We start from the raw sequence: 13232 nt of genomic DNA, 5'->3' as shown, positions 1-13232 counted from the left end.
ACAAAGCAACATTAAAATTCATCAGGTAGATGTTCCTTCTCCTGTTTTTGAGGGGTGTTTCTTTATTCTACCACATCATATCGTTTCAGACAACACTGCATGTGACGCGGCTAGTATAAACGCCTCCGCCGTTCGCGCGAGGTGTGCGAAGTCGCGCGCTACAGTCACTCGTGAAAGTATAACTAGCTTTATAGGAGAGACACGGACAGCCATCGCTAAAAGGGAGAGCTCTTATGTGATTTAGGAAGACTGAATGTGGATCTTGTGTTTAAAAAATGTCTTTTATAGAATTATTTGTTCAATTAATTGGTTCAACGCAGACAGATTTTTTCATAACTTATAATTAGTAGGCTTGAAATTTACTGGATTCCCAGAGTTCCCAGATCCTGTTCCGGCTCAAATTAAGCTCTGGCTATAGTACAAAAGTAATTTTGTGAATCATAGCTTTTTAATTTTTTAAAACAACCATTTAAGACTCCTAATTGAAAAGGCACATTACGCATACCAAACAACAAAAAGACTATAGATCCTTGTTCCTTGTGCATGTGATAAATTACATTCTGCACAGTTATCTCAGGATATGTCAACAGAAAATAACAATCATAGAACAATATATATCTATAGTCACCATGACAACAGTTATCATGATAAGTGTTAGTATTTCAAAGTGCAAAAAGAGCAGAGCTCCTAGGCATGTTAAACCTGATGTGATTCGCTAAAATCTGTGCTCCTTATTTAAAAGGACTTCTGAGTTTAATGATTTAGCTTTCTGCTAATTTGACTTTCTTCCTCTCTCTTTCATTTAAAGTGCAGGCACAGTAAGAAATGCACAAACATCTCCATCTTCAAGTAGAAACCATGTTGGGGTTTATTTTGGTCTGGAGGTCTGGCTGGCAGCTCTCAGTTGATCGAGAGGTTCTTCACAAACTCGTTTAGGCCCTTGCGGTTCGGCATAGGTGGACAGTGGCCCCCCTTACGCTTCCACCCCTCCCGTGGACTGTACCACTGTTGCTGGAGGTCCCCAGGAGGTACCAGAGCAGAGGAAGCACCTTCTGCTCAACCAGTTGTGGCTTGCAGGGGTAGAGTTCCCTAACCAGCTCTATAAAAAGAACAAGATAAATAAATCAACCCTGGACAGTACTGGGTTATTGCAGAAGCATTTTCTTAACCTAGAAAGATTTAATTCAATTAAAGTGACAGTATTTGGTAACTATGGTAACTCTCTGGAATGATTATTATCAATATTATAAATATTATTAATAAATATAGGAATTATAGTATTTCTGGTCAATCTTTTATCTTTTTTTTAATCTCTGGCATCTCTTAGCATATCAGTGGAATGACTTTCTGAAATAATTGTTTTTTGATAAATGTATTTGAATTTGTAGAATATTTCTGTATACACAACCACAAAAGATTAGACACTGTATATTGTATACTTACCTGCAACTTTATCAACAAGATCCACTTTAGCTTTTCCACTGAGAAATTGAGCCTTTGTGCAAAACGGTTGAAGAAGTAGTGTTATCTGAAAAAAGATAGATCAAGGACAGTGTTGGTCAAGTTCAGCAATATTTACAGTATGGTCATTCTTTTTAGAAACGTGTCCTGCTTTATCAAAACAACTAATTATTCACATAAAATGTTACACTTTAACTAAATATATATGAACAGTATCTGATAGGAGCACAAAGCTCTGTTTGCAAATGGTCATTTGGAACACATATGCATAATTATTTGAGTGCATATTAGGCAGAACAAAAGAGCCTAAGCACATCCACTGTAAACTCCATTATTTAACAATCTGCTGTCAGATAACGCAAGATCTCCTGTCAGTCTTTTTTTTCTCTTTATATTGGACTGTGCCTTAATATGAAAGGAAATTTCCATTTGATCTGCACCACAAACATCTAGCCAAAGAGCAAGAACATTCTTTTACCGATTTGTGTGAACCTTTTCCCCAAAGGTAAAACAGAACACAATCATTGTTGTTGTTGTTTTTCTAAAGCCCAGTGGCATGTGTCCTTCAAGATGTTTTGTGAAGAGAGAAAAGAACCCACCAAGGTTATTGATGAGAGCGTGAATGGCACCTATTGTTGCCATGTAGATGGCGTTATTCTTGGAGCTGAGGTGATTGTCCACTATAGCTGGGACTAAGATCTAGACCACTTGGGCCAGGTTGTCTCTGAGCAGTGCTGGCACATCTGAGCAGTGTGATGTGCCAGCATTTAAAATGTGCCAGCATTTAATGTTCTCCAACGTATGATCCCCTATACAGATCACTTCTGAAAGCTGCTGAAAACATTAAAAATCAATTCAGTTCAAATGAGTTACCGGGAACATGTTGCCCACGACCATATATGGGTTGTCTTCGCAGTCGACCACCAGCTGATCAATGCACTTGATGCGCTCCCTGAAGTCTTTTGAACCCAGCAGGGCCTTGAGCTGCTTGACGTACTCCGTCTTGTCTGCAATGCTAAGGATGTGTGCTCTGCTGCTGTCTTTGCTGAACACACACAAGAGAGAAAACACAAGGATTGGGTTATAGTGTCCAAACAGAAAATGAACAAGGCTGCAATCAAATTAAACCAACATCAAAACCATCAAAATTGCAAACATCAAAGCAGTTCCAATCAGGATGCACTTTTTTGTTGTTGTTTTGATTTTTGTTGTTGTTTGATTTTAAATATTCACCTGCTGGCAAACTGAGGAGGAGGTACGCATGACTCCACAGCTGGGATGGAGCGCCTGCCTCGAGCTGTGTATCCTGAGGCATCTCACCCAGATCCTAAAGCCACATCAACATCATGGAGTGATGATATTGAAGTCCACATGTTGCTTCATACTTTGGTTCTATCCCAAAGGTTTCAAGCCGGTTCATTTTGAACCATGCTCTGTCCTTTAACTACTGGGTCTGGGACTACACTGTGCATGCCCTACTGTAAATACACTGTATGGTGCCACGCACTGCCCTGTACTTTAATATTTTTTTACAATATATGTCTACCATCACAGTTTAGATGGTTTTTTTTTGCAGTCTGTTTCACCTAAAGGTTTTGTGAATAAGCTTTGTTTAGTGAGTAAACATGGGGCATAGTGGCTGAATGGGATAAAAAATCCTCATCGTGTGTGCAAACATGTTCCATTTATACTCCTTGTCTAACCTGAGTTAGTTCTGAAGTCCTTCTAAAAACCACTCATGTGCAAGAACATCCTCGAGCACAGGACGTTTTGCAGGATCCTTTTGAAGACACCATGTTATCAGATGGCGGCAGTCTGTGTGTGTAGCAACGGGATTAGTTGAGAAAGAAAATCAATTACCATCTGAAACTTCTGATCTGACTGTTCTAATGGCTTATTCAAAGTTTATAAATGACAGAACTGTACAGAAACCTCCATCACTAACAAAAAAGACTGAACAAAACTTTTTATCATTTTAAGACGGTTACAAAATGTTGTATTGCCAATTCTCCATTCTTCATTAGTCCATTTTATCAATCTGTGGTTGTGTATTACATTACCAGATTAAATAATTACATAAATGATCATTTTGCAATTTAGACTTTCTAGTTATCTTGAAGATGCTTCTGCCTTTTCACCTCTGGATGGGTTTCCACTGAAGCACAGGTGTGCCTCAACAATGTCCTCCACCTTCTCAAAGGGCAGATGTCCACAGATAATACTGTAGAGGAGCACACCCAGACTCCAGATGGTGGCTTGACGGCCCTCATACGTCCTGTCAACCTGCCATTCAGGTGGGCTGTATACCATGGTGCCTGAGACAACGAGAGAGAATCATCAGTAACAAAATAAAAAGATTATAATAGTCTCTAATTTGATCCCATTTTTTAACTTGAGGTGCACATTTCATTCCTATGGTGAATAACCTCTAAAGTGCCTGTAGGGTCCGGTCTTAAGCAGATCGCCACAGCCAAAGTCGATCAACTTGACGTCAAGGGTGTCCAGGTTCACCAGAAGGTTCTTTCCCTTGATGTCTCTATGCAGAACTCCACGGTCATGGCAGTGAAGGACAGCCTGAACCACCTGACGCATGATCCGTCGTGCCAGTGGCTCAGGCAGTTGGCGTTGGTGCAAGTTCAAGAAGTCAAACAGGTCTATGCAGGGGACGGGTCGCTCCAGAATCAAGATGAAGCACTTGTGGCACTCAAACCATTCTAGGAGCTCCACAATATGCTCACAACGAGGTGGCTTGCACACCATCTCCATTAAAGCCACCTCTAAGGGGAGACGGCGAGTATTGCCGGGCTAAAATTAAGGAAGACTTGGTTAGTATGGGTTTGAAGTTTTATAGTGGAATTATGGTTAGCAGGTTAACATGAAAGGGATCTGGATTGGTACCAATCATTAGATGAAACCTGAATCTAAAATGTGAACTGTTTTCCATTCGTGTTGTGAGGAGTCACTGAATGGAAAATTAACAGCTTTGCGTTTATAGTCCCTTTACAGTTTTACCCATCTAAAAAGTTCCAAACATTGTTGCAATATTACATAAGTAAAGGTATTGGACTTACAACAGTGATGAACCTTTCTGCGTGATACTTTGGCACAAATTTAATGGCGATCTGGTCACATAAAAAACACAGGAAGTGAAGTTATTTACACAAAACAGACAGTATATTTAACATATCTAAGGGCTTTCAGATGGTAGCCACAGCTTCTCGGGTAACTCATAAATCTGGAGTCTGATAAATACTCATCCACAGATTACCAAGCTTATCACATTGTATAATCAGGATCTTTGTGTTCAAAAAGTGGAAAAAGGTCAAGGTACATTAGACTTGACCACTTGATTGCCATGTGAATAACAAAGGATCTCTAGGGAAAACTCATAGCTCAAAGTTCTAATCACAATCTAAAATAGAAATTAGGTCCCACAATCATTCTTGTATTGTGTGCTGATGCTCACCTGTTTTCCATCAGCCTTGCGGACTCCTGCATACACTGAGCCGAATCCTCCTGTGCCCAGAAGACGTCCCGCAGTGTAACGTGAAGTGAAGCTCACTACATGAAACAAAAAAAGTTACATCCTTGTAACTGCAAAACATTATTCAACATGGAGAACTAGATTTAAAACATTGTTGTGTAATTGTTGTGCAGTGTAAACAGCAAAGCAATTTACGTGCAAGCGCAGTGATCACACATGTAGAAGCTGAAGAGCAGGCAACACTCACCAGAACTGTTTGAAAGGGACGGGCGTGCTCTGATCAGACTGGGAGCTCGTCTGCGTCGTGGCAGTAAGTGTTTAGTAGGGACATCCGTGGGGGGGCTGGGATGAAGCGGGGGAATCAAACTTTTGACGGGACTTCTGGGGGTGCGTGCATTGCTGGGGCTCGTGGGCAAATCATCCATGAGGACATCGGTCTTAGTCTGGGCTGGAACATTACTGTTCAGCTGCAGGTCTGATGAGAAGGAGGTTCATAGGTAAGCGGTAAGTTAAAGTTCTCAGGAAACAGGAGGGGAGCGTTTGCCGAGGTCAGCCGTTACCTTTCAGAGGTGCCGCGTCGTCTGGGCTCACGTCCCTCACCGTGTGCCTAAGGCTGCGCTTCATTCGCTGCGTGTTCTGCCGATCCGTCTGTGCGGCTGGAGCTTCTTGCTGCTCCAGACGAGGCTGACGCATCTTATATCTTGGAATCCTAGACACCTTTGTCCTCTTCTGGGAATACACACGTACGAATCACCACAAAACATGGAGTGATGATATTGAAGTCCACATGTTGCTTCATACTTTGATTCTATCCCAAAGGTTTCAAACCGGTTCATTTTGAACCATGCTCAACCACTGTGCATGCCCTACTGTAAATACAATGTGTGGTGTCACGCACTGCCCTGTACTTTATTATTTGTTTACAATATATGTCTACCATGACAGTTTAGATGTTTTTTTATTGCAGTCTGTTTCACCTAGAAGTTTTGTGAATAAGCTTTGTTTAGTGAGTAAACATGGGGCATAGTTGCTGAAAGGGATAAAAAATCCTCATCATGTATCCAAACATGAATTGCCACCTTGGATTTCAGAGTGAGGACAGTGTCCCTGATGGTTGCCAGGTCTTTGGCAGGGATGTACTTTTCCACCATCTTATCAAAGTCATGGTGGGAGGACAGGAACAGCAGCATACGCCGGCCCAAGCGCCTGAGACGAGGAACAGACCCCAAAACAGGAGAGAACCGAGAGTGAGGGATCCATGACTCACAGCATCTATTACTATCTGGGAAATTGAATAAGCTTTGTAGAATTCTCGTTCTGATCACAATACTAACCTGGTTTCTTGGGAAGAGTTCTGTGCCAACTTGGAGACTGCAGGAATAATTCGCTCTGCACCAATCTTCTCTACCAAAGTAGCCAAGTGCCGAGCAGTACACTTTCTTACTGCAGCATTCAGATGACTTTTGAGGAAAACAGAAGGAAAAAAATTAGGGCATTCAAAAAAAGAAGGTAATAACTATTAATCCATCCAATCAATGTATACAGTACAACTTTTTGCTTCTATAAAGAAACTTAATACCCTTATGTATGATCTACGTGCACAATCAAATGATCATATTCTATTCAATGGCTTAGTTTGCAACAGTTAGTGTATATATGTATTTTTTAAACAGAAAATGTTTGTATGTCCTCTGTGAGCTAGCTAACTAGCCTATTCTTTAAGTGGTGTGAAGGGCAGTTTGGATCAGCAGAGCGGAGATGGAAATAAAAAAAATATTTAAGAGGATAAATAACTAAAAATATTGATATAGGTCGTGGCAATATTTTGAAAGAACAATGGAGAAGTAAAAACAGCAGCCATAATCAGTGTTGTGTTAGCTTCTTGTGACTGTTGTTGCTATCTGAAAGCCACAGTTTAAAGCTCACTGCATGCTAACTGACCAGAGTCCTCCAGCAAGAAGGGCGTTCATGCTCCGAATGGGGGTGCAGTTCTGCACCATGCTGTCCAGAGCTGTGTCCACGTCCTGCCTGATGAAGCCATTGGACTCCGCTGCTTTGTGGAGGAGGACCTTAGCTGTAGCCTCCACTTCCTGGTCCATCCCTTTCTGCAGGCTGGAGTACAACTCCCTCAAGGACACCACCGCCATGCGGGACACTGCAGAACGCAGGTGCAGTACCTGCAGGAAAGACGACGTTCCAGCTCGTTTCAGCCACATCCAACACTGCCACCGCCATCTTAATAAGTATAATCCACCACTGCAATGTGTTATGTAGGCCTAAATACCTTAATCACTAATTACAGTTAGATATGCCATCTGAATTTCAATTAAATGAGAAATGTTTTTAAAAAAAAGGAATTTCAAAGTACTATGCTAACTCTGACTTGAGTTTGTCAGCAACATCACCTGTAATGTGTACATGCTGATGGCTGCCAATTTTAGAATTCAGAAGACAGATACACAGTCAGCAAATATAGTGGCTTACCTCTTGAATAAGAACAATACAGACATCATGAAGCCTGCTGCCAAGCACATCAGCGTGATACTGAGCCAATCTACGGATGAACATCAACCCTTCAATTTTCTTCTCCCTGTATAAAGATATTGAACATAGACACACACTGTAACCATCGGCTACTGAAAGTAAAAAATGCTACAAGAAAAGGGACAAAGAGGAAAAAACTTCACTAAATACATGCATACTTACCATATATGCAGAACACCATAAATGACTTGCTGTTTAACCTGCCCTAACCAAATGCTTCAGAATTTTGCAGGTGTGACTTACCAGTCATCAGAGCTAAGCAGACTGAAGCTCTGAGCGAGAGCGAGGTCTGGTTTGTAGAAGGGCTGTAAAATCTGATGCTCATGGGGATCCTCCCTGGGAGTTCCTGGTTTGAGTTCATCTAGAGAGGAATACCAGAACCCAAACAAACTGACTAGGACTTTTAGGGCTACCAGCTCAACTTTGGTTCAAATCAGCTTGAAAACTGACTGCAAAACATTATTCAACATGGAGAACTAGATATAAAACATTGTTGTGTAATGCAGTGTTAACAGCAAAGCAATTCCAACCTCTGCCAACTACTCCTTCACACATGTCGTCAGCAGGGACTGCCCTGGTGCTTTGCACTTGAGATCCTGAAAAGCACAATACATATTAACACGTACTCCATCAAAAATCCCAAATATAACTTCTGGTTTCATAGTGGTTTCTTCATGGTGCAGAAAAACATGTCCATGGGTGCAGGCATAGCAATGTACAAGAGGATCAGCAGGGGCTTTTTGTTTGTAGTATAGGGCTTTCAAAGCAGTTTTTACTCTTTTAATACTTTTTTTACTTTTTTTGTTGTTGTTGGTGCAGCAAATGATTTTGGATGCAATTTCCAGGAGAGCAAAAGAGTGAGCTCACCTTTGGCAGGCCTGAAGGCACGGAGAGGCTCTCGGCCAGAAGGTTTGGGGAGTGGAGGCAACTTTGTGAAGGTGGGTGGAGAAGGCCTCATCAGTCCTGACGAGGTGACTGTCGTGCGTGAAGCGAGCACAGGCAGTGGGGGACACCTGCTGGAGCCAACTTCACCTGCATGGGCGAATAAGGCCATTAGCAGAAATTACCTCACCATAACATTTCTCAGTGCCTTAGTACTACGTTGCATATGTTTCTTTATCTGAAAGTGCCACTGAAATATGATTCAAGCAAGATGGACCGAGAACGGCAACATCTCATATGCATCTTGCTACAATTCATGTAATGGCAGCACAATGAATTAGTACTGAAGAACTGAAAGCAGGGCATCCGTGAGCCCAGAAGCAGGAAGACATTTATCAGAGCTTCAGTAAATGTGTGACCCAGTTTTAGTTTAGCTTAGTTGTGATTCTTTTAGTTTATTGCATCATGAAGTCTTACATTTAAATACAATTTGATTCAATTTAATTATTTCGGCACAATTCAAAATTATTTTAATTCTGATACTGGTAGATACTGAAGCGCCAAACTACAGTACCGCCTAGCTCTGCTAATGGTTATCACATCTCGCCTCTGCTAGACACTGTTCCATTACTGAGTGAAACCAGGTCAGATGAAGAGCATCAGTATGAGTATTTTGTACATTTGACAAGTGGTGACTATAAATGATCCAAGTATATGCACATTTTTTGGTTAAAATAAAATTCATGTAGTATGTATGACACCACAAAATTAGGTCTGCTCATCACTTTACCACTGACGTGGGAACAAGTGCAAGACAAGCTTAGTGCAAGACGAACTTAACTTAACCGGGCACCCAAATAACCGGCCATGCCTCACTGTGTGTGCCTAGCACGTTCTTAGCAACGTAGCCATGCGCTCACCAGTACTGTCCCTCCACGGGCCCGGGTCTCTGCGCCGAGGGCTCGTGTCTCGCTTGTGTCGTCTACGATGCAGAGTGGGAGTGAGCTGCACTCCCGGAAGAGTGGCCAGAGGGTAGGAGGGCAGTAGGAAAGACCCGGGGGGGTTCCCAGACAGCAAGCGGCTGGATTTGGGCAAACCTGCATGGGAAAGGGCATCCATGCTCATGAGTTTAGCTCCGTTCACTTGACACCTGAGTGAAGTTTCTGACTAACTGATCTCCTTGTTCCCAAATATCGTATTTAGCAATATTTTAACACAAAACAAATGATGCAACATTATAAATTCTACATTTTGTACAGGTATTTCAATGACATATAAAGTAAAGCCAACATCAATAAGTCACCTCTACCAGCATCACTGGGGTTAGCTGCTTCGAAGATGTCTGGGAGCAAGGGTTGAAGATGTCTGCCGCTCCGGTGAAGTCTCCCCACTCTCTCTCTCCTCCACCCTGGAGAGTGGAGCTGGGGAGGCTCCACTGAACCTGGACATGAAACACAGGCAGAACTGTAGAGGACACGTTCAATCTTCAGACCAGCATATGAAATTAAGACCTGCAGATCATACTGCATTTTAAATAACAATAATAGATTATGATAATCGATATTTTGGCATGGCTCAAATGTATATCAAGAGTAGCATTAAGTGGATAAACGAAATGTGCTAATGAATAGGAGCAATTTGAATAACATTTAAGAAAACTTTTATTCATAATCAAATCTGCAGATGGCAGTGAGGAGCAAAAGTGGCTATGGGAGAGCTCTGGAAAGCTCTGGATCGGAACAGCGCAGGCCTGGGGAGTGGGGTGCTGGCACAATCAACTGACTGCAATAAAACATTCAAGTCTAGTCTTGCTTGTAAGCTCACATTGCCCTTGCCAACAGAAGTAGGTACAAAGCACAAACTCCTTATATCACACAGACTGCTGCTGCTTGACGCTGTCCAGGTGATACCCAATACTTAAAGAAGCCATGTTATATAGATTACAAAGATTAATAGATATATGCTTTAGCAGCAGTCCAGATGAGGTATCAGAAGCCAGCAAAGCAGCATGACAATGTTTTGTTTAGATTGTTTGGGGGTGTACTAAAATAGTGATAAATGACATCTGTAATCCATATACATGTATTATCAGTATTATACTATGCTGGTATAACAATGATTCGAAGCATTATCACCTTATACTAAACACAACCGCCTAGCAGATGAGTGAACTGATGGTGTTACAACTCTCCCCATGTTACAACCATACCCGGTCTCCCCTATAGGGTTTTCAAAGCAGTTTTTACTTTTTAAATATTTTTTTTTTACTTTTTTTGTTGCTGCAACAAACGGTTTGGATGCCATTTCCAGGAGAGCAAAAGAGTGAGCTCACCTTTGGCAGGCCTGAAGGCACGGAGAGGCTCTCGGCCAGCAGGTTTGGGGAGTGGAGGCAACCTTGTGAAGGTGGGTGGAGAAGGCCTCATCAGTCCTGACGAGGTGACTGTCGTGCGTGAAGCGAGCACAGGCAGTGGGGGACACCTGTTGGAGCCAACTTCACCTGCATGGGCGAATAAGGCCATTCGCAGAAATGACCTCACCATAACATTTCTCAGTGCCTTAGTACTACGTTGCATATGTTTCTTTATCTGAAAGTGCCACTGAAATATGATTCAAGCAAGTGGCTGAGTTGCTGTTAATCGCAAACACTTCCATTTCCTTATAATACAGCTGACTGTCGAATTTTAGGAGCGAGGAAATTTCACGACTGGATTTATTGCACAGGTGGCATACTGTCACAGTTCCACGCTGGAATTCACTGAGCTCCTGAGAGTGACCCATTCACAAATGTTTGTAAAAACAGTCCGCGTGCCTAGTAAAAATATCTTATCAATGTCTATATGAAAGAAGACAGTTATCGATGAAGAACCCACCAGCAGGCTGGAGGTAGACTGGATCCATCTGCCTCAGAACCTTGCCTTGAACATGGGGCTGAGCAAGGTGTCTCTGCCTCTCCATGTCAGGGCCTAAATGCAAAACACCAACGCAGGGCACAGAGGAAGCATGAGCATGTACTGTTAAGATCATCAGGTTTATAAGAAGGGCTACAGTGCCATGTGAATTCATTACAATGTTGAAGAATATGTGATGTCATATTTTCTGATAAAACTGATGTTTTACTGGTCAGGTCATGTGCAGAAAGCTGATGGTTCTGCACCTCTGCCAGACCTTACAAACAAATGTAATAAATACTTCATCATGCATGGTTATTTGGTTTGTTGAATACGCATGTAATCTTCAGTGTTACACAGTACCAGTGAGGAGTGGTACTTCTACAGGCATGTTAACATAGCCGACATCTGAGGGTCCCGCCGTACTTCTGTGAGGGAAGGGTGCTGGTCCACAGGGATCCGTGTGGATCACTGTCGCTTGGGGGTTGTAGGGCACACCTGAAAATCCCACAGCAGGTAAAGTGAAACCCAGCACGCCTCCCAGTGAGGCTCAAATGCCTTGTAAGTGTTTCCCAATGAACAAGTGATTATAACAAGGGCTATGGTGCCATGTGATGTCATTAGAATGTGGGGAGAATGCTTAAGAATTTGTGAGGTCATGTTAGAAATCTGTTTCTTTTTAAAAATGTTTTTTATTTTTATTTAAAAAAATTTTTATTTGCTTTTTCCATGGCCACATGGACAATGTTAACATGGTGGGATTTATGAAAATTGTGCTGAGTCAAAGAAATCAAAGAAATAACCCATGCTCCATTAATTATATTATCCTGTACACATGAAATAAAGAGCTTGACAGTCATCTGTAGAATAAATATACAGGTTATTTTTCTGAACCTTAGAAACCTACTATATAAATGTGTATACATATTTAACTTTTAATTATTATGAATAAGCCTATGGAAATCCATACTCATAAGAATTAATATACTGTCTTACATAGAAGTATAAAATTATGTACAGTATATATGAAAATGTATTTTTCTCACCATGAGTGGTAAAACCTGGTGTGTATATGAAGTGGTTCTGTTCCTGCCTAGGCCTAGGCTGGTCGGTTCTCCTGGGGAAAAAACTCATTCTCCACCTGAAAAATAGAAAGAATAGAAAGACAGAAAGATATAGAAGAAATAGAAAGATTTGTTAGATTTGTATGTATTGTAATTAACAGAGCAAAATGTCTTGCGACTTGTTCTGAGCTTTTCAGCATCAAAACTGAATCCAAACATTCCACCTTCCCAACCAAACATTCTAAACCAAACATTCCAAAGTTGAGTATCACGTGATATCACAATTTCCAGTTTTTCTAACCAAAACACCAAATCAGCCAGACTGCTACAATAACCTGATGCCGCCTGGCTTGTACCCAAAGCGTTCATACCAGAGACCGTATATATTATATATATACATCAAAGGAATGAATTGAAACTAGCTAGCGGTGGTACACTAACGACAGCTAGCGTCGCAACAGCGGGTGGAAATTATCATACAGTTAAGCCCGCCCACTAAGAGGGAAGACATGATTGGTCAATTTTGCTGTCTGTAAACGAACAGCGGGCATGACAGTCCTGATAGGGGGAGACACAGGCTCACAGGCTTCCACTTAACCCCTCACATTCCAACACAGATTGAATAGACACGGTTGAATAATGTATTTCCTTATATTTTTGTCATTGTTTAGATGTCGATTGCCAAACTGTAAGTAGATAAAATAAATTTGGATAAATTATATTATATATATTTATGTTTTAAGAATATTTTTAGGCCCTCTGAGAGTACATACGGTCTCACTCTGGTCTCAACACAGCTCACTGTCAAATACTGCCCACTAGTGGGACAGGGATGTAGTACAAGTGACAAACTATTTTTAAAAAATCATACATTGCATAAAATTATACACATAATCACCATTACTAGGT

The 13232-nt window shown here is 41.5% G+C and overlaps 1 protein-coding gene across 2 annotated transcripts; it reads right to left on the bottom strand.

Moving 5' to 3' along the window:
• Window positions 1–375: 375 nt before the first annotated feature.
• Window positions 376–12583, bottom strand: LOC143502749 (uncharacterized). 2 transcript variants are annotated; one of them, XM_076995436.1, is made up of 25 exons: window positions 12306–12583; window positions 11623–11757; window positions 11438–11536; window positions 11242–11334; window positions 10704–10868; window positions 9675–9812; window positions 9292–9468; window positions 8357–8521; window positions 8020–8085; window positions 7733–7850; window positions 7430–7535; window positions 6887–7122; window positions 6280–6405; window positions 6025–6151; window positions 5506–5674; window positions 5193–5420; window positions 4928–5022; window positions 4533–4583; window positions 3888–4266; window positions 3600–3776; window positions 3165–3276; window positions 2695–2788; window positions 2335–2506; window positions 1444–1528; window positions 376–1099 (listed from the first exon to the last, which is right to left on the bottom strand). In XM_076995436.1, exons 1-21 carry the CDS (start codon window positions 12391–12393, stop codon window positions 3170–3172), a joined length of 3045 nt encoding a protein of 1014 aa, XP_076851551.1. In that variant the 5' UTR covers window positions 12394–12583; the 3' UTR covers window positions 376–1099; window positions 1444–1528; window positions 2335–2506; window positions 2695–2788; window positions 3165–3169. The 2 variants fall into 2 exon arrangements, with proteins under 2 accessions (XP_076851551.1, XP_076851552.1); XM_076995437.1 differs by lacking the exon at window positions 11438–11536 and having other exon boundaries at window positions 380–1099; window positions 12306–12581.
• Window positions 12584–13232: the final 649 nt, after the last annotated feature.

Source organism: Brachyhypopomus gauderio, unplaced genomic scaffold (assembly GCF_052324685.1).
Source record: "Brachyhypopomus gauderio isolate BG-103 unplaced genomic scaffold, BGAUD_0.2 sc204, whole genome shotgun sequence".
Classification (NCBI taxonomy): domain Eukaryota; kingdom Metazoa; phylum Chordata; class Actinopteri; order Gymnotiformes; family Hypopomidae; genus Brachyhypopomus; species Brachyhypopomus gauderio.
This window is presented reverse-complemented; position numbering and strand designations above follow the sequence as displayed.

Coding starts and splice junctions, on each gene's coding strand:
- LOC143502749 (XM_076995436.1), bottom strand. CDS start 12,393: ATGAGTTTTTTCCCCAGGAGAACCGACCAGCCTAGGCCTAGGCAGGAA. Junction 10,869..11,241: donor AGTCTACCTCCAGCCTGCTG/GTGGGTTCTTCA, acceptor TCGCCCATGCAG/GTGAAGTTGGCTCCAACAGG. Junction 7,536..7,732: donor CTGCTTAGCTCTGATGACTG/GTAAGTCACACC, acceptor ATCTTTATACAG/GGAGAAGAAAATTGAAGGGT.